The following is a 26,711-nucleotide window of genomic DNA, read 5'->3' as shown; positions in this document are numbered from 1 at the left end:
GTCCCTCCCAGGAGGGGAGACAGGCCCCAAAGCACTAGACCTCCTCGTGGAACTGAGTCTGAGCTGTGGGAACCTCCTCACCCTCTGGGCAGACGAGTTCCTGCACCAGACGGGGGTCCAGCACTGCAACAATGTGGCATTTGAGCACCTGTCCAAGGGCCTCACTGGCTGGGGTCACCCCCCATCCTAGACTAAGGTCAAGGAGCTTCAGCAGGGCTACTGCAGGGCCCAGGACAGGACAAGTGGTCAGGGGCAGTACCCACCAGCTGCCCCTACTTCAAGGAACTGGACCACCTCCTTGGGCCCAAGGATGTGGGACCCCCGGCCGTGGTCCTTGATACAGTGGACGCTGAAACCAAGCTGGAGCCCAAGACAGGGACAGAGGTGGAAGACCGCTTGGGACCAGCAGCCAGCACCAGGCACCTTTGGAGGCTGCAGGCCATTGGTGATGATGAGGGCTCAAGCAAGGGGGCCCTCATCTTCGATGTCTTGTCGGGCTCATCCAGCTGGGCCCCTCCGACCATGCCTTGCCTGAGTTCGTGGAGGGACCCAGAGGTGTGCGCCATGCATGCTCGTTGCCGCAGGGCTCAGGGAGATGGTACTTGGTCCTGCTTGGAGCAGCCACAGGCCCACCCACACAACCTTCGACCCCAGGGCACATGCAGGCCAGATGGCCCTGCTCCCCTGACGTGTGGCACTCAGTGCCACATGGCCAGGACAGCACCACAGGCACCCTGGCCATGGAGGGACTGGAGGGGAGTGGAGGGGAACTCACGCTTGCGGCACCCAGATGGGGAACCCCGGGATGTGGTTCCCACAGGGTCCCTAGGACAGGAGAGCAGGGGGGAGTTCGCAACGGCTGTCGCTCGGGACTCATGGCCCATTCCTCTCCCCTCTTCTGCCTCCACAGCTCCAGCAGCCAGCAGCCAGACCAGCCCTGTCACAGTCCTGGGGAGCCCGACCATCAAGGGCAATGGGGAGCAGCCTGGACCCCAACTGGGGACAGCATGGGGCTGCTGGCAGGCTGTCTGCTGGCACAACCAGGGCAGGGAGGAGGAGGCGGAGGATGCAGTGTACACAGCAGCTCTGTGGGACCTGACGGGTGTGCTGCAGGAGTGGCTCACCATGGAGCGGCAGGCCTGGGACCGAGTGGCAGCCACCCTGGATGTCCTGACCCAGGCTGTGGTCAGCCACCTGGCTTTGGCTGCTGCCCCATCACAGGCCACTCTGGGACCTACCTCTCCCACCCCCATCCAACTGAGCCTCCATCACCTGCCTGTTCCCCCTCCCCATGCCCTTTGACCTTCCCCCCCGCCTCAATCCCCTCTCCCACTCCACCCACCACAGCACCCCTCACTCCTCGAGCCCAACCTTGCATCCCTGGTCCCACCCCCTCTACCCCCAGCTAGTCTTGTGCAGCTTGCCCACACCTTGCTGGCCAGGGCCGGCTAAATGGAGTCCTCACCCACTGCTTACCCCCTGCCGACCCCGGCGAGGCTGCAGGGACCGCACTCGTACCTCCCCGTGCCCCTGGCCTTGACCCAGCCGTGACAGGGCTCCTGGACACGGGGGAAGGAGCGGGCACAGGAAGCACAAGGATCTCCGCCATCAACCCCCGTCAAGGTGTAAAGCCCCCCCACCTTGACCCCGTCCCACTGGGGTAAGCATGGCCCCCACCCGGGGCCACTATGCTCGTGTACATCGTTCCCCCCGGTCCCCCGTTCTCTGTCCCCCACCCCCGGTACGTATTTCCCTCAATCATGCAGAGGCAGACAGTTACATTCAAGTAAGCAATTTATTGCTTGGTTTTACCCTGTCTCCCCTGTGGATGTGTGGTGGTGGTGGTGTGTGTGTGTGTGTGTGTGTGTGCAGGGTGGGTGAGGGTCACTGTGACCCCCACTGAAAGGCCTGGCACAGGGCCTCCCCTACCTGCCGCCTGTCCTGCTGGGCTTAGTGGTACAGGGCAGCAGAGGGCTGTTCTTACCTGCACCCCACCTCAACGTCCCACCCCTGCACTAAGGGCTCATGCTTCGTCTCCACCAAGTTGTGCAGGGTGAAGCAGGCCCCGACCATTGTCGGGATGCTTTGGAGGCCCACATCCAGCCTGGTGTGGAGGCACCTAAAATGCACTTTCAGGCGACTGAACACCTGCTCAACCATATTGTGGGCTTCGTTCAGCTGCTCATTAATACGTCCTGGCTAGGCTGTGTGTGCCCTGTGTATGGCCTCCTCAGCCAGGCCTGCCGGGGGTAGGCTGAGTCCACCATGATGCTGGGTGGTATTGTGGTGTCCCTGATGCGGAGATCCTGCTGGGGGGTGAAGGTCCCCTTGGCCATGTGGCATCCCAGCCCCGAGTTCCAGAACACACTGGCATCATGGGTGCAACCGGACCAGCTCACACAGATGTCCTGGAAGTGACAGTTGGCATCAATGAGCACCTGCAAGACCACAGAGTGGTAGCCCTTGCGGTTTACATAGGCCCTGCCACTGTGCTCTGGGGCCTAGATGGCAGTGTGTGTGCCATCCAGGGCTCCAAAGCAGTTCAGGAATCCGAAATCCTTTAAGCTCCGGATGGCATCGTCCAGGTCCCCGAAGTGGATCAGCTGCCTTATGAGCAACTTGTTAATGGCCCAGATGACCAGCAGGGCTTGTGGGGGGGCGCGCTCCTGAGCATGTGGTAGAGTACAGCATGGTCCTTTGTCTCTGCCTCAGCCACTGTCCCCTTCAGGTTGGGCCTCCCTGCGGTCCCCACCCCTTGCCCTCTGTGTTCCCAACCATCCCTGCCCCTGTCTTCAGTGGGGGCTGCCCCCCAGTCCATGATGGTGCCCCTTGGCCCCCACATTTGGTGGGGGTGTGACATGGGCATGGCTTACCCCATGGACGATGGCCCTGATGGTGGCCCTGCCCACCCCGAACTGGTGGCCACTGGATCGGTGACTATCTGGGGTGGCCAGTTTCCATATGCGATGGCCACCCTTTTCTGGAGTGGGAGCGCTGGCTGCAGGTGGGTGTCATGGTGCTGGAGGACTGGGGCCAAGCAGTGGCACAGCTCCAGGAATGTCCCCTTGGTCATCCTGAAGTTCTGTCGCCATTGGTCGTCGCCCCAGTCCGTTCAGCGCCAGCTAGTCCCACCAGTCGCTGCTAGTGGGAAAGCCCCACAAGCAGTGGATGCCCCATGGGACTGGATCGGGATGTCACGCCCTGAGGACAGTCTTCAGGAGTGTGGCTAGTAGGGTGGCCACTGGAGCCGCTGGTGCACCATGGCCAGGACCACTGCCAGTATGCTGGCCACAGACTTGATGGAGTAGGGGGAGCTGCTCAGGGTCCATGGGGGCCCAGGGTGCCGCGTCCGCTCACACTCCCTGCATGCCTGGGGACAGATAGCTGGCCTGCAGCATGTGCAGGCCAAGGCTTGGGATGGGGAGCCCTTTAACGGGATGGCAGGCAGTGGCCCCGGAAGGACGTGTCTGCCATGTGACTCTGCCCGTGGCACTTTCTGCCCCTGTTCTGTCAAAAGAGCACCCTGGGACATGTGGATGCTCTCTTTCAAAACTGCGGTGGGGGCCTTTTGAAAGGGTGGGTTGACCCTTCACTCCCTGTTTGCCTGTGTGGATGCTCTTTTTCGAAAGGCCGTCTTTCAACATTAAGTTTTGAAAGCCATCCTTTTGAAAGGGAGCTGTAGTGTAGATGCAGCCTTTGTTCCTGTACTGACAGTGGTGTACTGAATCCCACTGTGAAGCTGAACCATAAAATCATAGGGCTGGAAGGGACCTCAGGAGGTCATGTAGTCCAGCCCCCTGCTTCAAGCAGGATCAACCCCCACTAAGTCATCCCAGCCAGAACCTTGTCTAGCTGGGACATAAAAACCTCCAGGGATGGAGAATCTACCACCTCTCTAGGCAACGCATTCCAGTGCTTCACCACCCTCCTGGTGAAGTAGTTTTTCCTAATATCCAACCTACACCTCTCCCACTTTAACTTCAGACCATTACTCCTTGTTCTGCTATCTGACAGCACTGAGAACATTTTCTCACCATCCTCTTTAGAGCTCCCATTCAGGAAGTTGAAGGCTGCTATTAAATCACTTCTAAGTCTTCTCTTCTGTAAACTAAACAAGTCCAAATCCCTCAGCCTCTCCTTATAGGTCATGTGCTCCAGCCCCTTAATCATTTTTTGTTGCCCTCCGTTGAACCTGCTCCAGCACATCCACATCCTTTATATACTGGGGGACCCAAAACTGGACACAGTATTCCAGATGTGGCCTCACCAGTGCTGAATAGAGGGGAACAACTGCTTCTCTAGAGCCGTGTCTACACATGCATGCTACTTCGAAGTAGCGGCACTAACTTCGAAATAGCGCCCGTCACGGCTACACGCTTCGGGCGCTATTTCGAAGTTAACTTCGACGTTAGGCGGCGAGATGTCGAAGTCGCTATCCTCATCAGGAGATGGGGATAGCGCCCTACTTCGACGTTCAACATCGAAGTAGGGACCGTGTAGTCATTGCGCGTCCTGCAACTTTGAAATAGCGGGGTCCGCCATGGCGGCCATCAGCTGAGGGGTTGAGAGACGCTCTCTCTCCAGCCCCTGTGGGGCTCTATGGTCACTGTGGGCAGCAGCCCTTAGCCCAGGGCTTTTGGCTGCTGCTGCAGCAGCTGGGGATCCATGCTGCAGGCACAGGGTCTGCAACCAGTTGGCAGCTCTGTGTATCTTGTGTTGTTTAGTGCAACTGTGTCTGGGAGGGGCCCTTTAAGGGAGCGGCTTGCTGTTGAGTCCGCCCTGTGACCCTGTCTGCAGCTGTGCCTGGCACCCTTATTTCGATGTGTGCAACTTTGGCGTATAGATGTTCCCTCACAGCGCCTATTTCGATGTGGTGCTGCGCAACGTCGAAGTTGAACATCGACGTTGCCGGCCCTGGAGGACGTGTAGACGTTATTCATCGAAATAGCCTATTTCAATGTAGCAACATTGAAATAGGCTATTTCGATGTAGGCTTCACGTGTAGACGTAGCCTAGATGTGTTTGAAATGCTCCTCCTAATGCACCCTAATATGCCATTAGCCTTCTTGGCTACAACGGCATACTGTTTACTCATATCCAGCCTTTCATCTCCCATAACCTCTAGGTCCCTTTCTGCTATACTGCTGCCTAGCCAGTCAGTCCCCAGCCTGTAACAACACTTGGGATTCTTCTGCCCCAGGGGCAGGACTCTACACTTCTTGTTGAAGCATATCAGATTTCTTTTGTCCCAGTCCTCCACTTTATCCAGGTCACTCTGGATTCTCTCTCTACCCTCTCCGAGCTTTGTGTTATCCACAAACTTGCTGAGGGTGCAATCCAGTCCCTCATCCAGATCATAAATAAAGATGTCGAACAACAGCGGCCCTAGCACTGAGCCTTGCGGCACTCCATTTGAAACCAACTGCCATCCAGATATTGAGCCATTGACCAGTACCAGCAGGGCTGGACTGTCAAGCCAGCTTTCTTTCCATCTTGTGGGAGGCTGTATCAAAAGCTTTGCTGAAATTAAGGTATATCACATCCACTGACTTCCGCATGTCCACAGATCCTGTTACCTCATCAAAAAAGCTAACCAGATTTGTCAGGCACAACTTGCCCTTGGTGAATCCATGTTGGCTACTTTTGATCATTTTCCTCTCTTCCAAGTGCTGCAAAATAGATTCCTTGAGGATCCCCTCCATTATTTTCCTAGGGATTGAGGTAAGGCTGACTGGTCTATAGTTCTCTGAATTGTCTTTTTTTTCTCTTTTAAAGATGGGCACTACGTTTGCCTTTTTCTAGTCACCTGGGATCTCTCCTGATCTCCAAGAGTCTTCAAAGATAATGACCAAAGGCTCGGCAACGACATTTGCCAATTCCTTCAGTACCGTTGGGTGCATTCAATCCAGACCCATGGATTTGTGTACATCTAGTTTTTCTAGATAGCTCATTACTTGTTACTTTCCCACAGATGGCTGCCCTCCACCTTCCCATACTGCACTGTTTAGCACTGTCGTGTGGGAGTTGACTTTGTCTGTGAAGAATGAGGCAAAAAAAAGCCTTGAGTCCTTCAGCTTTTCTTACATCATCTGTCGCTGGGTTACCTCTCTCATCCAGTAATGGCCCCACGTCTTCTTTGATAACCCGCTTATTGTTAACATGCCTGTAGAAACCCTTCTTGTTACCCTTCACATCCCTTGCTAGCTGCAGTTCCAATTACTGATTACTCCCTGGCATTCCTGATTACTCCCCACCATTCTCAAGCCATATGTTTATACTCCTCTTTAGTCAACTGTCCACATTTCCATTTCTTGTATGCATCCTTTTTGAGTTTCAGCTGACTAAGGATTTCCCTTTTAAGCCAAGCTGGTTGCGTACCATGTTTTCATTTCTTTCTATACAGTGGGATTGTTCCTGTGCCTTCAGTGAGACTTCTTTAAAACACTGCCAGTTCTCTTGAACTCTCTTCCCCTTCATCTTCATTTCCCAAGGGATCCTGCTTATTAGTTCTCTCAGGGAGTCGAAGTCTGCTCATTTGAAATCAAAGGTCTGTATATTACTGCTCACCCTTCCTTTTGTCCAGATCCTGAAGTCTACTATCTCATGGTCACTGCAGCCCAGGTTTCTACCCACTTCTGTTTCTCCTACTAGTTCTTCCCTGTTTGTGAACAGCAGGTGAAGTTGTGTATGGTCCCTGGTCAATTCCTTCAGCACTTGTACCAAGAAGTTATCCCCAGCATTCTCCGAAAATTTCCTGGATTGTCTGAGTGCTGCTTTGGTGGCCTAACAAATGTCCTGATGATTAAAGTCTCCCATGAGAACCAGGGCCTGTGATTTGGAAGCTTCACTTAGCTGATTGAAGAAATCCTTATCTACCTCATCTCCCCGATCTGGCAGTCTATAGCAGACACCAACTACAATATCACTCTGTTACTCCGCCTCTAAGCTAAACCCAAAGACACTCAACTGGATTTTCTCCCTCCTTATACTGGAGCTGTGAGCAATCATACTGCTCCCTCACATAGAGTGCAACTCCTCCTCCTTTTCTCCCCTGTCTGTCCTTCCTAAACAGTTTACAACCTTCTATGACTGGGCTCCAGTTATGCGAATCATCCCACCAAGTCTCTGTTCTTCCACCCAGTTTATACTTCTTTGACTGTGCCAGGACCTCTAATTCTTCCTGTTTGTTCCCTAGGCTTCTGACATTTGTGTACAAGCATCTTAGAGAAGTGGCTGATTGGCCCACTTTCTCCTCTTCACCCAGGAAACCTACTTGATTGTTTCCCTCCTTCTTTCCCACTTACCTCAGGGCTTGTGTCACTGCCCCCCGACAAACCTAGCTTAAAGCCCCTTTCACTAGGTTTGCAAGACTGCTCGCAAATATACTCTTTCCTCTCTTCGTTAGGTGGATCCCATCTCTTCCCAGCAATCTCTGTTCATGAAAGAGAATGCTGTGGTCAAACAAACCAAATCCTTCTCTGCTGCACCACCTACACAACTGTGCATTTACCTTTGTGATTTGATGATCCCTACCTAGACCTCTTCCTTGCACAGGGAGGATAGACGAGAACACCACTTGTGTGCCATATTCCTTGATCTTCCTTCCTAGGGTTAGGTAATCCAACCGTGATCTCGTCAAAGTTGCTCTTGGCTGTATCATTGGTTCCTACATGGAGAAGTAGGAAGGGGTAATAGTCTATAGGTTTAACGATTTTTGGTAGACACTCTGTAATATTCCATATTCTAGCTCCTGGCAAGCAGCAAACTTGGCAGGATTCTGGGTCTGGATGGCAGATGGATGACTCTGTCCCTCTTAGAAGGGAGTCCCCGACCACCACCACACTTTTTCTCTTAGGGGTGGTGGTCATAGAACCCCCATCCCTAGGACTGTGCATCCCATGCTTTAGAAACCAAGGGGACTCCTTTTGATCCAATCCCTGTGAGGTATCATCCCCAGTTATCTCCTCTGTATCACATGTGGCGAGAGGCTGAAAGGAGTTCCTTAACTCCACTGGAATTGGAGGGACCTGAACTGGGTTTCTTCTCCTGTAGGTAACATGCTTCCAGTTCTCCTCCTTATTTTGAGCATTTGTTTTCAATTTAATGTTTTTCATATTGTGTAACCCATCTGATTCATTTGGAATCTTTATTATTGGCTTGACAAGAACCACATCTGTTTGGTTTGGATCATGGTCATTTGATTGTCTGTAATCTCTGTTTCCAGTCATTACATTTTGCTCTCTTTCCAGCTTTTCCTGGCATACCGTCAGAATTCTGTCTTGGATCTGCTATTACCTAGCATTTGCATGGCTTCTGTGGATGATGTATCAATGTGCAGTAATTGATTAACATTCCATTCTTGTGTGGGTAACTTTCAGCTTTACTTGAAGATCTTTTCTCACTGTTTATTTTTTTTTCTCTCTGATGTTATCTGCCCACAGGCGTTAAGTTCCATTTAGTTTAGTTCGTCCATACTATTTATAGTTCCTCAACTTTTATTTTTACTGTCCCTTGCAGTGGATTGAGACCTACTTCTGCAAAGATTGTGAGGTACAACTTGAAAGTAGGTTATGAGGAGGCATCTGGAGAATTGTTGTTCACAAGCAGAGTTCAAGAAAATCCTAGGTGAAAACCCATGTTAGTGAAGAGAAGGAATATTTTGCTCTCTCATCTTCCTCCTGCCCTGGCCCCATCCACCATCCAGTTTTATAGAAGCTTGTCATCTCTCCTGTCCTGTCTGCACAGTGCTGAGTTTCAGGCAAGAGGGAAGTGATGCTTCAGTAGCTTTGTGAAAATCAAATGTAGCAACCAGGTTACAAACAGATTTCCCCATAGTATTGTAAGTTGGACAGATCGTCTCTCAACCCCTCAGCTGATGGCCACCATGGAGGACCCCGCTATTTTGAAGTAGCAGGACGTGGATCATCTACACATGCCCTACTTCGATATTGAACGTTGAAGTAGGGCACTATTCCCATCTTCGGATGGGAATAGCAATTTCGATGTCTCGCCACCTAACATCGATTTCAGCATCAAAATAGCACACAGTGCATGTAGACGCGATGCATGCTATTTTGATGTTGTGCTGGCTACTTCGAAGTAGCCAGCTAGTGTAGACTCACCCTTTATGGGCATGTGTGTGGATCAGGCCTGTGATGACCCAGGGAATATGTGCCCCATCCAACCAACATGTTGCCTTCTGACAAGTGGAAAACCTGAGAGAAGCTAACAGCAATGGGGAGGGGGAACGAAAGAGAATGAAATATAGAAAACAAAATGCATAAATACTGTCAGAGAAAATGAGAGAGAAGAAGGGGAGAAGAGGTAAACCTTGTCTGAAAAGGCAGAAAGGAGACCTGTCCCCACACAATTAGGTCTTTAATTTGCTATATTTGTTATGTGAACTCACGCTGACTAGGTAAAAGGTTTGGAAGTTGGGTGAATTCCTTCCAAGCCACAAAAGTGGACAAGCGAAAGTCAAATTAAAATGTAACAAGAGTATCCTTTCCTACCAATCCTTCATCAAATATTTCAAACAATGGATCCTTTTTGTAGGTTCCTGAATTTCAGGAGTTAGTCATTGTAGGGCTGGACTATCCTTTTGATCAGAAGGGTATGAAAGATTTGGCAGCCAGTGCAAGAGCCTAGAGACTCCTGAGGTTCCCGTTGTTCTGAGATAGCAGCTCTCAACCTTCGAGACTGCTGCACCCTTTCAGGAGTCTGATTAGTTTTGCATACTCCCAAGTTTCACCTTTCTTAAAAACGACTTGCTTACAAATTCAGACATAAAAATACCCACATGTCACAGCACACTCAAAAATTGCTTATTTTTATTGTTTACTACATAATTATAAAGTAAATAAATTGAATATAAATAGTTTATCTGCATTTTTCTTTCTAGTGACATTTACAGTGCTTTTTATATAGTCCCTTGTTAAACTAGGTAAATAGCTGGATGGGGTGATGTGCCCCATGGAAGACCTCTGCATATATCTTGGGCATGGTTTCCCAAAGTGGGGAGTGTGCCTCCCTCGGGGGGCATGAAGAAATTCCGGAGGGAGGTGTGAGGACACCCAGCCCCACTTTCTCCCCTCCCAAAGAAAGAGACGGCCTTTGCTCCTGGCTCTCATCCCCTGCCATTTTACGTGGATCACCTTGCGCAGCCACTGTAAGAACCAGGCAGCCGGTGGAGACCCATGTGGAGTTAGCTGCCTCCTGCAAAGGTGATTGAATGTGGGTTGGAGGGAGATGAGGAGGAAGGAGGGGTTAGATGGGGGGCTAGTGCTGCCTGGCTTTGTGGGAAGGGAGGGGCTCAGTTGGGTGGCTCACAGAGCTTGTGGGGCTTGGTCGGCTTGGGCTAGTAGGTGGGTGGCTGGCCCTGGCAGCACAGGGCAGCTTGGGCTGGCAGTCAGGCAGCCGGCCCCAGCAGCATGGGGCTTGGGCAGCTGGCATGGGTGGCTGGTGGGCAGGCAGCTGGTCCTGGTAGTGCGGGGCTTGGGTGCAGGAGCAGGCAGGCAGGTGGCTCTGGCAGTGCAGATCACTGAACTGTTTCTGTTGAATTAAGACCTATGTGATTACAGTGTATTTACACTTAAATACTGTATAATCAGATAGCAGTTATGTCTTACAGATCAAATGGCAATTGTCTCTGAGTCTCCATTTAACTTATCTTTTCCCAGTCATCCTCCTTCACGAAATAGTTTAAAATTACTGTGTAATTGTACAGTTTACTTTCTGCTCTGTGAATTTTCATGCTTACTAGCAGATAAGACAACTGTGAATTTACACTTTCTAATTCAAATTCCTGATTTATACTTCATTTGAAAAGACACCATTGATTGTACTCTGTTTTGGGTCAGGCCATAGACTGTTTACAGACATAATATTGGTGGCTAATTGTGGAATCAGGAAGAATCTTCGTAGAACGATGGGACAAAGGTGGATCCCTGATAGAGAAGATGAAACATAGCAAAGTAGACAAGGCTGGAAGAGTTGTTAGATGCCATAAGAACAACGAAAAAGCTGTACTAGGTCAGACCAAAGGTCTGTCTTGTCAAATATCTTATTTTCCAACAGTGGCCAGTGCCAGATGCCCTAGAGGGAGGGAGGTAATCATAAAGCGATCTCTTTCCTGTCATCTATTTTCAGCCTCTGACAAACAGAGGTTAGAGACACCATTCCTATCCATCCTGGCTAACAGCCATTGATGGGCCTCATCCCTGTGAATTTAACTAGTTCTTTTTCTGAATCCTCTTAAAGTTCTAGTCTTCACAACATCCTCTGGCATTCCTACTGTGCGCTGTGTGAAGATAAAATTCATTTTGTTTACAAAAAACAAGCAGTTGTGTAACACCTTAAAAACGAAAAAGTTTTTTTATTAGGTAATGAGCTTTTGTGTATAAGAACCACTTCTTCAGATCTGGAGTAGGTCGTAAGAATTCAGGGTTCACAGAGCAGGGAGATGGGGAAAGAAGGAGGGGAAAGAAAAAAGGGTTGGGGAAGTCACCTGTCATTAATAGGACCAGTAGAAGAAGTAAATTAATTTAAGTGGGATGGGTGCCATTCCTGAGAATATCAAAAGTAGGGAAATTACTCTTGTAAGGTAACTGAGATCTCTGTTAGGCCCCAGGTTAAATGCGTCAAACTAACGAATTCTAATTCAGATGTCTCCCTCTGTAATCTTGTGGTAAAATCCTTTTGCAGGAGAATGGTTACATTCAAATCCTTTTTTGAATGTCTGGGGTGGTTAAAGTGTTCTCCTGTGTATTCCAGTCCCTGATGTTGGATTTATGTCCATTCATGTACTGGTGCAGAGGCTGTCCAGTTTGTCCAATGTACATGGCAGAGGGGCATTACTGGCACATGTTCCTTTTGTTAGTTTTAAACCTACTACTCATCAATTTCATATGATGACTCCTAGTTCTTATGTTATGGGAACAAATTTTCCTTATTCACTTTCTCCACACGAGTCATGATTTTAATGATCTCTATCAGATCCCCGTTAGCCTCCTCTTTTCTAAGTTGATAATTCCCAGTCTTTTAAATCTCTCTTCATATGGCACCTGTTCCAAACCCATAATCATTTTGGTTGCCCCTTTCCGAACCTTTTCCATTGCAAATATATCTTTTATGAGATGAGGCATCCACATCCGTATACAGTATTCTAGATGTGGGTATACCATGATTTTATATAAGGGCAATAAGATTTTCTGTCTTATTTTCTATCCTTTTTAATGATTCCTGACATTCTATTTGCTTTTTTGACTGCTGCTGCACACTGTCCACAGTAACTCAGAGATCTTTCTCTGGAATAGTTATAGCTAAATTAGTTGTATGTACACTCATCCCTCTTTAAATGAGTACTTTACTTATGAGTACTCGCTTAAATGAGGCACACATATACTTACCTTTGTTCACTAGATGAGTGAACTTCCCCCGCTACTATGAGCCTTACCACCCTCCCTGTGGCTCTAACCCACCACATCCTGACCCTCCCGCCGGCCCTGCGGCCCCAGACAGCTGCAGCCTAACACCCCTACCCACCCATCCACCCACTGGTCCCCGCACCCCCAACCTGTGGCAGCCTGACCCCCAGGCTGGCCCCGCACACGAAGTGCATTTTGTGTGCAGATGCTCTGTGAGATTTGTTGACAGAATTCTCTAGTATAGATGTGGCATTACTGTGTTTTCTTAATTTGGGGTATACATTTAAGTGGATCCGCTACTACTGTGTCTATAAAAAATTCCGTGCAGCTTGTTCTTCCAATATATTTTGTGCCCTAGTAAGACTGTGTCCCATTGATTGTCCTCATTCCAGCAAGTTTCTGTGATGCCTATTATATCAATATCCTCCTTTAATACAAGGCACTCTAGTGTGCCCATCTTATTATTTAGACTTCAGCATTTGTGTATAAACACTTCAAATATTTGTCTCTATTTATCTGTCTGCCATTTCCTGGTGTATTAGATTCAGTTTCATTTGAGTGTTTCTCATCTGATCTTACCCATATTTTATCCTCTTCAGCCTCTCTTCCTTACTAGAACATAGAGAATCTCTGGTAATACACCCTCCCCTAAGAGATGTCTCTGTCCAGTCCATGTGCTCCTATGCAGCCGCTGGTTTTTCCCCAGTCCTTAGTTTTAAAACTATTCTTTGAACTTCTGAATGTTAAGTGCCAGCAATCTGGTTCCATTTTGGTTTAGGTGGAACCCATCCTTCCTGTATAACCTCCCTCTTCGCCAAAAGTTCCCCTGTTCGTAATGAATCTAACCCCCTTCTCCCTACACCTTCGTCTCATCATTGAGAGACTGATGTTCTGCCTGCCTACCTGGCCCAGCATGTGGAAATGGAAACACTTCAGAGAACACTACCGTAGGGGTCACAAGTTTCAATCTCTTTCTTAGCAGCCTAAATTTGGCCTCCAGAATCAATCTCCTATCCCTCCCTATGTCATTGGTACATACATGTACCATGACTGCCGGTTCCTCCCCCATACTGCACATACATTAACATGGAAGAGACGTAGAGGAAGTGAGATGGAATATGTTGAAGAAAAGATGTTCGTATATTTAGCAGAGGTTGAACTTCTCTAATCTGGCACTGTCTTGTCCAGCTATATCTGTAGTATGGCACAATTTTAGTTAGCCAAATATACATTTATCATGGGTGTGACCAAGTTTCCTGCAGTCCCATAAAGTTTGTTTACAGCTTCCAGTCCTTGCTTTTAGAGTGCTCTAGTGTTATTTAGCTCTAATTTACCTCTAATTTAACAGCCCAGAATGCAGTGGAGGTGTTGGTAATGGTGCTAGACAATAATGACCTCATCATTCAGCAAATTCTCTTGTTTGGCACCAGTTGGTCCCGAATGTTCTTGTCTAGAGATGTTCAACGTGTAGTTCATTTAAATAAATACATCCAAACTGTGCCTGAGTATAATTCCATCTAGAAATTTCAGTGAAATTAACAAACAGCTGGAGCTTGCTTTTCGTGTTATGTAATGTCTTAAACTGTGATAGTTCTGCAGCCTAATTAACTACTATTGAGTGTTCATAAATCTATCTTATTTATAAAAACCAACAAGAAGTACTGTGGCACCTTATAGACTAACGGATTTATTGGGGCATCAGCTTTCATGGGCAAAGACCCACTTCGTCAGAGACACCTGATGAAGTGGGTCCTTGCCCTTAAAAGCTGATGCTCCAATAAATCTTTTAGTCTATAAGGTGCCAACAGGATTTCTCGTGGTTTTTTCAGATACAGACTAACACAGCTACTCCTCTGATCTTATTTATAGTTTTTTCAGAAAAATGCTTCTAACTGTGGTCCCAATACTGAAATCATATGCATGCAGGTGAACGCTCGTAGAGATTGGTGGGGTTCCATGCAGGCACAGTGGCTGAATAATATCAGTATTTCTAAATGTAGCCTACAGCTAAACATCTGAATAAAGTCTAGTGTTCTGTTTGAAAATATTAGTGTGTATGTGATTTGTAATGAAGTCTTGCAGGCCTATAGCTGGCTTCAGGACAGTAAGATAGCAGGTCCCTGGACAGGGAGAGCTAATTCGTAATTTGTTAATGTGACAGTAGATTCTAGCAATAGATATATTTGAGTCAAATATTGGTGGAAGAGTAAACTAGGTTTTTCCCCAAAATATTTTATGTGAGATGTGAAGTTTTAAAACTGAGTGTCTAGGTTAGATAACTGAATCTTAAAGCTACTACCAGACATGATTTTAAATATGCCAGTGTTTTTGCAAAACCAAATATATTTAATTTATTCCCATATAGTGTAACAGCACATTGTAACTTTTTATTGAAGCTATATTTTGGCGCAGTTGTATAAACAACTTTAATTTGTCATTGACTGACTGAAGTGTTTATTCATATTCTCGTAACAATTTTATGATATAATAAGGTTTTGTAATTGAAGAACTAAACATTGATTCCAAAATTGGAAATAAGGCTAGATTATCATGAAATTATTAAATACATTTTATGAATACTATTGCTCATTCTTAGTACTGCCACTATGAACTTGTATTACTACTAAAATTGATTGCCTCTGATTGTTTCTTGCTTATAAATTGGACTAATTACAGTAACATTTCTATAGCCTTTTAAACAAAAGCACTTTTATTTGCCATTTATTTCAGATGTTTTTGTGAAGAGCAAAATGTTACATCTCGTTGACTACAATTTCACATCCCACATGGATGTGATCATTTACATGAAGAGGGAGAAAATGTTTTATAAACATTTATTACTAGTGTAATGCTGGTAGCCGTTGTCTGGGCTTTTTGACAGTATAATTTCCTCCCTCACACAGTAGTAACCAACAGAGCCAGGACAGCAAATATTTAAGTGGCAATCAGGCTTTTAACTGAGAGAAAATGAAGATTTGCAGCTAAACAAATAAATGCACAGCAAATGAGCAGATATGGTGAGCAAAAAGGTTCAAATTTTACATAGTCACTTTGCAGAGCACAGTTGTACTTTGCGTAAGATGTGAATATTCAAGGGTGGGTTAGGGTTCCTCAAAGAGCCAATTAGTTTGTGGGTGTGCTGTAGGATTTGGTCAATTTGGTTTATTTTTTTACACTTTTTGGATTCTGTGCACTAATCCTAACCACAAAATCATTAATTACTGCCAGGTTGCAAAATCCAGGTATCTTTTTTAGCATATTGGCCTGCAATTACAAGGAAGAAGTAGAAACTTATCTATTCTGCGAAAAAGAAACTGTTGGTGTAGTTACTTCCTTGCAGTACTCACTTTTTTTTAAATTTTGATATTGAATTATAAAGTCTCTTATCAAATTCAGTACTTGTCAAACAACTGGATTTTTTGTTGGTTATCCCTGTTCTATATGAATAAGCCTCCCTATTTTCTCTCTCCTCGTTCCCACATTCATGGTTTCAGTTCCTGAGAAATATTAAATACAACAATGATACTAAGCAAATAGTCCTGTACCCCCATAAAGAGTAACAATTTTATTTATTAGGTCATGAGCTTTCGTGGGAAAGACCTACTTCTTCAGACTCTCTTACCCACAAAAGCTCATGACCTAATAAATAAAATTATTAGCCTTTAAGGTGCTATGGGACTGCTTGATTTATTGTGTGATGATACAAACCAGTATGGCTACCACTCTGAAACAATGATACTGTTTTGTCCCAGAATTCCCCTGTTGGTACTGATCACTGAGCTGGGGATGTATATTCATGCTGAGCAAATTAGATGTTTCTGTTTTTTTGCCACTATCCTCATCTCCTGCCAGCTACTCCTTTGTCCAAGTGTTCTCGAGAGAGGCCTGATTATCAGTTGTTTTTGAAGTATGGAGATACTTCTAATTACCATAGATATGACTCATTAAAAAGGACACTCTTTTGGCAGGTGTGATCTTGCTGTGCAATCCATTCCTATTTATCTGTTTGTTACCTGAATAGCTCATGGTGTAGAGACAAAGGGGCATTTTCAGCTCATTAGTGGAGAATCTGCATATTGAAGGCAGTTAAAAAAGCGGGATGTCCTGGATAGTCTTAGCTTCCATATTAATAAAGCATAGTCTTTTATGTTACTAATTATTCTGATATTCATAATGTCCCCCATGCAGTGACTGGTGGCTGGGCTTTTTCCCTCTGATTCAGAGTCTCTCAATATTTCACAAGAGCCTAATAAAGGGAAATATGCAGCAACATAAGTCTAGTAGGCATCCTTCAGTCTATGTAGACTATGGATCGTGCCCTTTGTAGCTCCATTTGGAATCATCATTTGCAGCGTCGACTGTGACTGTGAAGGCCCACATGGGAGTGACAGTCCTTGCTGCATCTGTTGCATGTGTAATGAGTATCTGGCAGGTCCTTACTGTGCTTTCTGTGGGCTCGCTTCTCCTCTGCTAGCTGTCTGATCCTCATCTCACCCTTCTGAAGGCCCTTGTGTAGTTCCTGCCTCCATCTGCTGCGATCGTCTGCCAGCTCCTCCCAGCTGTCTGGGTCAATGTCTACCTCCCTTAGGTCCCTCTTGCAAACATCTTTGTAGCGCAACTGGGGGCTTCCGGGAGGTCTTTTGCCAGAGGCTAGCTTGCCATACAGGATGTCTTTTGGGATCCTTCCATCATTCATCCTGTGGACGTGGCCATGCCAGCGGAGCTGCTGCTGCCTGAGGAGGGTGTGCATGGTTGGGATTCCAGCTTGCTCAAGGACGGCGGTGTTGGACACTCTGTCCTTCTATGATATTCCAAGGATGCGCCTCAGGCAGCGCAAGTGGAAGACGTTCAGCCTCTTTTCCTGGCAGGTGTACAGGGTCCAAGACTCACTGCCATAAAGGAGGGTTCTGAGGATGCAGGCTCTGTAGACTTGCATTTTGGTGTGGGTGTACAACTTGATGTTATTCCACACTCTCTTGCTGAGTCTGGACAGAGTTGTGGCTGCTTTTCCGATCCTCCTATTTAGCTCAGTCTTCAATGATAGGGTGTCAGTGATGGTGGACCCGAGGTAAACGAACTTGTGGATGACCTCTAACGAATAATTGTCAATGCTGATTGATGGAGGTTCAGCAACGTCCTGACCAAGTACATTTGTCTTTTTTAGGCTGATGGAAAGCCCAAAGTCCTTGCATGCTTTGGAGAACTGATCCACCAGTTTCTGGAGCTGGTCTTCTGTGTGTGACACTACAGCAGCGTCATCTGCGAACAGCATATCTCTGATGAGGACTTCCTGCACCTTAGATTTAGCTTTCAGCCTTACAAAATTAAACAGTTTCCCATCAGCTCTTGTGTGCAAAAAGATGCCCTCTGTTGAAGATCCAAAGGCGTGCTTCAGGAGGAGCGTGAAGAAGATCCTGAACAATGTCGGAGCAAGGATTCATCCTTGTTTGACGCCGCTCCTGATGCTGAAAACATCCGATAATGTGCCGTCATATTGGATGGTTCCTCTCATGTCTTCGTGGAAAGACTGGATCATCTTGAGTAACCGTGGGGGACAGCCTATCTTGTGGAGCAGTTTGAACAGTCCATCCCTGCTGACCAAGTCGAAGGCCTTGGTCAGGTCGATGAAGGCAATGTAGAGTGGCTTCCTCTGCTCCCTACATTTGTCCTGCAGCTGCCTCAGAGAGAAGATCATGTCAGTAGTAGATCTCTTTGCATGGAATCCACACTGTGATTTGGGATACACCCTCTCAGAAATCTTCTGGAGTCTGCCAAGGATGACGCGAGCGAACAGTTTACCAGTGATGCTTAGGAGGGAGATTCCACGGTAATTGTTGCAGTCTCTTCTGTCTCCTTTGTTCTTACACAAGGTTACGACGTTAGTGTCGTGCATATCCTGTGGAACCTCTCCCTCTCTCCAGCACAGGCACAGTAGCTCATGTAGGGTTTCCAGGAGGGTGTCTGTGGCACACTTGATTACCTCTGGTGGTATGCCATCCTGGCCCGGGGCCTTTCCTACTGCAATGCTGTCAATGGCTTTCTTCAGTTCATCCACATTTGGTTCCTGATCCAGTTCGTCCATTACTGGTAGGAGCTTGATGGCATCGAGGGCTGTATCAACCACAGTATTCTCGCGTGAGTACAGCCTGGAGTAGTGCTCGACCCAGCGCTCCATCTGTTTGGCTTTGTCAGTGATGACTTCACCAGATTTGGATTTCAGAGGTGCCATCTTGTTCTGGGTGGGTCCTAATGCCTTCTTGATGCCCTCATACTTTCCCCTGAGATCACCAAAGTCAGCACTGGTCTGGATGCTGCTGCATAGCTTGAGCCAGTAGTTGTTGGCACAGTGCTTGGCTGTCTGCCGTACTGTTTTTCTGGCTGCTATGAGTGCTTGCAGGGTACTCTGGCTCAGTGAGCGTTTGTACTCCAGGAGTGCAGCGTGCTTCTTTTCGATGGCTGGAATCATTTCATCGGAGTTAGCTTCGAACCAGTTGTTTGTGTTTCTAGCTCTTCTTCCAAACACCAACAAGGCCGTGTTGTAAATTGTATCCCTCAGATGCTTCCATCTGGATGTCACATCAGCAGCCCCAGGGCTGCTGCGCAGATTCTCCTTGAGGGTCACTCTGAACTTTTCGGCTCTCTCTGGCTGTGTCTACATGTGCCCCAAACACGTGCCCCATGAGCTCATGGGAATAAGGGGACTTCGAAGTAGGCAGCATCCTTTCGAAAAGGAGCCCCGTCTGGACGCGCCACGCGGCGGCAAGGAGCATCAATTTCGAAGCGCGGCTGCCGCCCGCATGCTAATGAAGCGCTGAATATGCATTTCAGCGCTTCATTAGTAAACTTCAAAATGGCCATTTGCATGGCCATTTCGAAGTTTGGGGCACGTGTAGACGTAGCCTCTGAGTTTGCTGTCTTTCTGGCGTCAATGCAGGGCCTTCCAGTTGGTTTAGAGTGGTACAGCTTCTTGGGTGTCACCTGGAGTTTGGAGCAAACTAGCGAGTGATCTGTATCGCATAAGTCTGTAATAGTTATAATCACCCAGAGAGAGTTAAGTGCTCGCATAGTCATGTTAATCAAGTCACACTTGGCATTTCTGCCTCAGTTCCAACGTCCCAAACTTAATCCTGTTCCATTTAATTCATCCTTAAATGGGTCACCTGTTACTAAAATGACTGTTTATAGCATACTCTGTGTTAATATGATACACACCAATCCTATTCAATGGACTGTCTGTATCTGGGGGGGGTGGTGGATAATAATAATAAAATTATTATTCTAAGTAGACATGTGAGTTTTGTTTTTAATCTTTAGAAAAATTCTCCAATTGTTATAAAAACACTTTATTGGGGGTTTTGAACCCAGCACCCTTTGAAACATTACATTGCATTACATCGGTCCTGGGACCGATCCTGTTCAACTTGTTCATCAATGATCTAGAAAATGAGGTAAGCAGTGAGGTGGCAAAGTTTGCAGATGACACCAAGTTGTTCAGGACAGTCAAAACCAAAAGGGATTGTGAAGAACTACAAAAAGATCTCAGCAAACTGAGTGATTGGGCAGCAAAATGGCAAATGAAATTTAATGTGGGTAAGTGTAAGGTAATGCATGTTGGAAAAAATAACCCAAATTACACGTACTACATGATGGGGTCAAATTTAGCTACGACAGATCAGGAAAGGGATCTTGGAGTTATAGTGGATAGTTCTCTGAAGACATCCACGCAGTGTGCAGCGGCAGTTAGTAAGGCAAATAGGATGTTAGGAATTATTAAAAAAGGGATCGATAATAAGACAAAAGATATCATACGTCCCCTATATAAAACTATGGTACGTCCACATCTTGAGTACTGCGTGCAGATGTGGTCTCCTCACCTCAAAAAAGATATATTGGCATTAGAAAAGGTTCAGAAAAGGGCGACTAAGATGATTAGGGGCTTGGAAAGGGTCCCATATGGGGAGAGGCTAGAGAGACTGTGAGTTTTCAGTCTGGAAAAGAGGCGATTGAGGGGCAATATGATAGAGGTATATAAAATCATGAATGGTGTGGAGAAAGTGAATATAGAAAAGTTATTTACCTTTTCCCATAATACAAGAACTAGGGGACACCAAATGAAATTGATGGGTAGTAGGTTCAAAACTAATCAAAGGAAATTTTTCTTCACACAGCGCACAGTCAACCTGTGGAACTCCTTGCCCGAGGAGGCTGTGAAGGCCAGGACTCTATTAGGGTTTAAAAAAGAGCTTGATAAATTTTTGCAGGTTAGGTCCATAAATGGCTATTGGCCAGGGATAAAGTATGGTGCCCTAGCCTTCAGAACAAGGGCAGGAGATGGATGGCAGGAGATCAATCACTTGATGATTGTCTTCTGTTCTCCTTCTCTGGGGCACCTGGCATTGGCCACCGTCGGCAGATGGGATGCTGGGCTGGATGGACCTTTGGTCTGACCCAGTATGGCCATTCTTATGTTCTTATGTTCTTATTGTTTATTCACTAAGTTTTGTACCTTTTGGTGCGGTTCAATATAGTGCTTAGAGCAATGGCTGAGGAATTTAAATCTCTGAGTTCTCTTCCTTTCCCTCTTTATTTGCTAATTGGACATTATTACGTCACTTCGCTAAGGTACAGAATAGCTTTTCCCATCTGTGTTATGGAAATAATGCTCACCTACCTGTGAGATGCATTTCCTGGTTCTACTTCTACACCAAGTAAAGGTGAGAAGAGAAATACAGAGAATGTTCCTGTGTGCTGGTGGTAGAACTTTTACATCCTGTAAACAGGGCACTTACCGATGATTTCTGCGTGTTGTGTTAATGAGTAGATTTGTTTATAAACCTCTGTGATGCTTTCCTGGAGTGTCCAGAACTGTATGTTATCCTGTTTCCTCAGCAGGTGAGTGAGATGCTGCTTCTCAGCTCTGTGACCATACCCAATACCCCAGCCTGTGTGTTACACAGGGAAGCAGTGTAATCTCAGATATTTAATTGCAATAGGGCTCCCTTTGGCTTTCTCTTCCCTTATCATGAAGCGAGGTACGCCTGATTGTCCTGTATCTATCACTGGGGGATTTTCCAAACAACAGCCTGACACAGGTTTGGGGCTGAACCATAAATTGTAAAAACTGAGAATTTTAACAAAACACACAGAGAATATTATAAAACGAATACAATACACCCTAACCCAGAAGAAAAGGAGGTAGAACAACCCTTTTACAACAAGAAATAATAATACTTAAGATTAGGCGACAGGTGTTTATGATCTCAAACCCTTTGGTCACACAGGGCCTCTGGGGAGAAACTGTGAGGCGGTTCCGTGAAGTCTTCTGCCGATCTTCACCGAAGTGCTGAGACGGTTTCAGTTGCCAGCAGTGGGTATATCTTAGAGAACTTCTGATCCACTGTTCTTCGGCAGCGGCAGTTCCCCAGTGTTCCGTCCTGCTGACTCTCACTGCAGGGTCCCGCAGGGGGCCTTCACCATGCCTCTGGTTCAGCCTGGCTGCTGACAGTAGGAAGCACAAGACCACTGTTCTTGGAACACTGAGGTGGAACTCCAGATCGTGACACGCTGAGTCCCTCCGTTTGGGGTGGAGTTTTTATTCAAGGTGGGAAAAATCCCCTTGAGCACCATGTGCACCAGGTTGTTTACAACTACCAGACACCTTACGTGCTGAGCGCAAACCTGTGTCATGCGCACAGCAGATTCCCGCCCCACCCCCCGCCTTTGGTGGGAAACTAAGAGTCCACTCACTTGCTGTATACGAAATGGAACCCATTCAGACCCCATATTGAATTTCACTGCCCATGCTAACATGTGAGTCAGCCCATCAGACTCCTTGAGACTGCCAATCCTTTCCATGTTTTGCTGGTAACTTTTTGCATTCCTCCAAACCCGCCACCCCAAACACGTCTACTTAGAAAACTAATTTTGTTATTATTATTCAACCTTCCTACATACAGATAGTACATTGAATAGGTTTGGTATTTGTTTTTTCTTACTTGGCTTCAAGTCACAGCCTTTCTTCTCTATTGTTTCATAAGGCTGCAAAGTTTTTCATTTTACGTTATTGATGGTCAAGGTTGTATGATTTTATCAATACAAATGAAGAGAAAATTTATCCTGATGCTAAACTGCAGGGAAGTCCAGTGCTTCTGAAGTGGCAGAACTGCAAAGCTTGCCTCCCCGGATTAAAAACATATTTTCTATATAAAATAGACTAAGTCTTAAGAGTTTGTTTCAAAGAAGGAAACATATACTTTGTAAACATCAATGTGAAATTGTATTGCTATTAGGAAGGCTTCAATTATTTTTCTTATAATTCAAATGCATTAAACAGATATGAGTAGCAGTGTCATTTTATACAGAGAGTCACTGGTGGTTCTACTTTGTTTTGAATAGGTAAATCTTTATATAGGACTATGTTATCCGTTAGCTGCATTCAAGATTTATGCAAATTACCATGGGTGCAACATAACCTCCTCTCCCCGCAAAAAAACTTGTTAAGAATTTCAAAAAACATCTACATGATCCAGGAACACAGTCCTGTGAAATTTCACTTGGAAGCTTTTGAAGATCCCCCCCTACATTGATAGAAACAAGGAAATCATTGTCTCGTTCTAAGACAAAACACGAAGAGCATGTCACGATGTGCACAATTAAAGATACCCGTTGATATGAGACAGGGAGATCAGCTTGTTACAAATCAATTTAAAAGCTTACGTCCTTGATCCTGCAAATGCTTATGCATGGGGTTAACCTTAAGCATGTGAATAATCCCTGTCTAATAAAACCTTAAGCACATGCATAAATTTTTGCAAGATTGGTCCCCAAGGAATCATTTACGTGTGTGAATACATCGAATAGTTTATGGAGACGATAATATAATAATATGTATGTGAATACATTGAATAGTTTATGGAGACTATAATATAATAATATTAGAGTGTGTCTAAAGCATGTTTGGAAATATCCATTTATTTATGAATATGTTCAGGAAAGTGCTCCGCACATTTCCAATTTGGTTTGTAAAAACTAAACAGGTTTTGATAAGAGGTTGAATGTTAACAGTTAACTTTGTACCATCTTGAAAATAAATGTAGTTTCCCCATTAGTCTTTTAGTCCACTTATTAATTCAGCTGTGCATCTTATTAATTTTGTAGTTGCCTTTATCCAGAACATTCTGAAGACAGGGATAGTCATATTGCAAATAACATGAGCCGTAATCCCTGAAAAGAGAAGGCAACTGAATTGCTGAAATAGATATCTGGTACTGGTCATAGAATGTCTAGATTTCAGTCAGGGTTTCAGACAATGCACCTAAACAGTATTTTTTTAACTCCAGTATGTGAAGTTAGAACTGAATTAATTTTATAGATTCACGTTGCACTTCAGCAGTAGGTAGAAGAGCACTATTTTGTATTGTTTCTTGCACAGCAAGACGAAACTTGGAGTAATATACTTTTCATTTAAACCCTGAAAGTCATTATACTGGCAATCCAGTTATGACACAGTTCTGGTAAGACCATGTAGTGTAAATGTTCTAGATTTTTACCTTCAAACATTGGTTTACAAAGCATACAAAAATTGAGTCAATTCAATATATATGATTTCCCTAGTATGGGTAGTTAAATTGCTATAAATGCTGCACCTTTTGGTGAATGCAGAATTTTATTATCAAAAGTGTGTATTCTCTTCACTTTTAGTTGTTGGCATTCTAGCTTTAAAACCGGGCATCAAAAGTTAAAGAATAAGTGGCAAAGTTAGAGCTTGACCCATAGAGGATGACCCAGATTATGAAATGGCAGCTGCAGGCTGGAACAGAGTGGCAGTTGTGGGCCTGGGACCAATTCAAGTCCTGCTTTGATGCCGCCACTGGTGTCTGGTGACAAACGGTGGTCCAGCCACCCATGGCTGCTGCCCCCATCCCCTGTTTCCTCCTGTGCACCTACACCCTGCCTCAGCCCTATCTCCCCTGTACCTCCCCCTGGTCCTGGCTCCAACCCAGCCCTGATGAGGGACCCGAACCCATGGCGGGGGGAGATCCAGAGGCTAATGTCGTTTGGGGTCCTGCTTCTCCTTGGGTTTGTGGTCCCCAACCCCCTCTGTGTTCTGAGTCCCCCCAAGCCCCTGTCCGGAGCACCCCTTCACTGTACATAGCTCAAAGATTTTTTCACTTTGCTTTTTGACATGTTTTTCTTTGGTTAAGTAAAATAGTTATTTGTTCAACACACCCATGTTCCTCTTTGTTGAGAGGGGGTGGGGAGGAGCGAGAGGGCAAAGGGAGGGATCATGGTGGGGATGGGATAGGGCTGTGGACCTGAGCCCTCTGGTGGGCGGGCCCTGGGGAGAGTTACTGGTAGCTGTGGGAGAAGCTGGCAGATGGGAGCTGTGCCTGGCTGCTTATATTCACAGCCCTCTTGGCTGGTGTCTGCCCCCTGTTCCCTGAGGAAGGCCTCCTATTCTCCCCCACAGTGTTGTGCAGGGCACAATATGCCACCATAATGTGGGGGATGTTGTGCTTCCCCACGTCCAGGTAGGTGAGCAGACACCTAATGTGTGTCTTGAGGCAGCTGGAAGCGTACTTGGCCTGCATCCAGGCCCAGTTGAGGTGAACATTGAAGAGTTCCCAGCTGGGGTTCAGGTGGCTGGTGTAAGGCTTCATGAGCCATGGCATGAGGGGGTAATCCACATCCCCCACGATGCAGAATGGCATCCGAATGTCCCCAGCCTCCAACTTAGGATGGGATATGATTTTGCCTGCCTCCATCCTCTGGCACATGTGCCTGACCCGACCACCAGCTGTAAATGTTCATGAACTATCCACAGTGGGCAGCTAGAGCCTGCAGCACTATCAGGAAGTATTCTTTGTGGTTGATATACTTGGCTATGCTGTGCTCTGGGGCACAGATCAGGATGTGAGTCTCACCAATGGCCCCAATGCAGTTCTGGAGCCCCAGGGCAGCAAATCAGGCCATGACGACATCCACGTCTCCCATATAGATGACTCTCTGCAGCAGGTTGGTGTTGATGGCTGTCACAACCTGCAGAGGGAGGGGACCAAACACACAAGTCACAAACTGAGGGAGACCCTGTGGCCTGGGGCCCCTGTCCCTCTCCCACACCCTTCCTGAGCTCTGCAGGAGGCCCTTCTTGGGAGGCTGCCAGCAGGGCTGTATGACGGTGGGACAACACAGTCCCCCAGGGATGGGGCTTCCTCCCAACTCATCCCTCCAACCCCACTTCCTGCAGGTACACTTTAAGCAGGGTGCTCAACTCCCCTCCCCGTACAGGGACTGCAGCCTGTGAGTGCCATGCGGAAGGCCCAGATGGTGGACTTCCCCACAGCAAACTAGTTATCCACTGACCAGTAGCTGTTGAGGGTGGCAAGCTTCCAGAGTGTGACTGCGACCCACTTGTCCAGGGGAATGGCAGGCTGCAGCCCAGTGTTTTGTCTCTAGAGGGCAGGGACAAGCCAGGCACAGAGCTCCAGGAAGGTGTCCTGCATTCAGAAGTTCTGGAGCCACTGCTGGTCGTCCCACTGCCCCATGACTAGCCAGTCCCACCAGTCAGAACTGTTGCAGTGCCTCCAGATACGCCTCTGCTCTGGGTGGGGGGCGGGGGCAGGCAGCAGGTATGACCATCCTGCAGCCATGGTGAGGTCCTCAAAGATGAGCTTGGGCTTGCCCTCTGTGAGGAGGAGGAGGTTGGCCATCAATAGGTGCAGCAGGTGCACCAAGGCTCCCTATAATGAGCTGTGTCTCCCAGTAGGAGTTGTGGCCTGCTCTGGCTGTGCTGTCCCTTGAAGAGTAGGTACGCGTGGCGCATCGGCAAGGAATGGGTGTCGGGCAGGGTGTCCCTCTAAGCGAGCATCTCACCAGGGCTCCTGGAAGGAAATGATGACCTGTGACACTGTCTGCTGTGGTTCTGGGTGGCTATTTTGCTGGTAGAGCAGCCAGGCTGTCCAGCTGTTCTCTGTCGACAGAGTGGATCGTTCTTTTGAGCCGCTTTGCTATCTGGACGCAATCTATCGAAAGAAGTTTTGTCACAAAATATCTTCCAACAGAAGCTTCTGCCGATAAATCAGCTCAATCTAGACATAGCCAAAATGTGGGATTTCTGCCAGAAACATTAATAACTAATGACATCAAGAAGGTTGGCCTGTTTTGTGCCTATTTTGCCTCAGTTTTCACTACAAAGGTCAGTGATGACCAGATACTCAACACAATTTTAGGTAGGCATCCATCAGTCCCAGAGGACTATGGTGTGTTGTTGCACCCGGGGTTGGATCG

At 46.8% G+C, this 26,711-nt stretch overlaps 1 protein-coding gene across 6 annotated transcripts in view; it reads left to right on the top strand.

Annotated features, from left to right (window-relative positions):
• SLC36A4 (solute carrier family 36 member 4) overlaps window positions 1–26,711 on the top strand; it is a 232,796-nt gene that overhangs the window by 131,562 nt on the left and 74,523 nt on the right. Inside the window, exon 11 of one of the 6 annotated variants that reach the window (XM_074984062.1) lies at window positions 21,707–21,931. The exons of the other annotated variants lie outside the window; for them this stretch is intronic. Coding sequence (XP_074840163.1) covers window positions 21,707–21,741 — 35 coding nt within the window. The 3' untranslated portion in view covers window positions 21,742–21,931. Of the gene's footprint in view, window positions 1–21,706; window positions 21,932–26,711 lie in introns of those variants that run through there. 6 annotated transcript variants of the gene reach the window in all.

Source organism: Carettochelys insculpta, chromosome 1 (genome assembly GCF_033958435.1).
Source record: "Carettochelys insculpta isolate YL-2023 chromosome 1, ASM3395843v1, whole genome shotgun sequence".
Lineage (NCBI taxonomy): Eukaryota > Metazoa > Chordata > Testudines > Carettochelyidae > Carettochelys > Carettochelys insculpta.
This window is presented reverse-complemented; position numbering and strand designations above follow the sequence as displayed.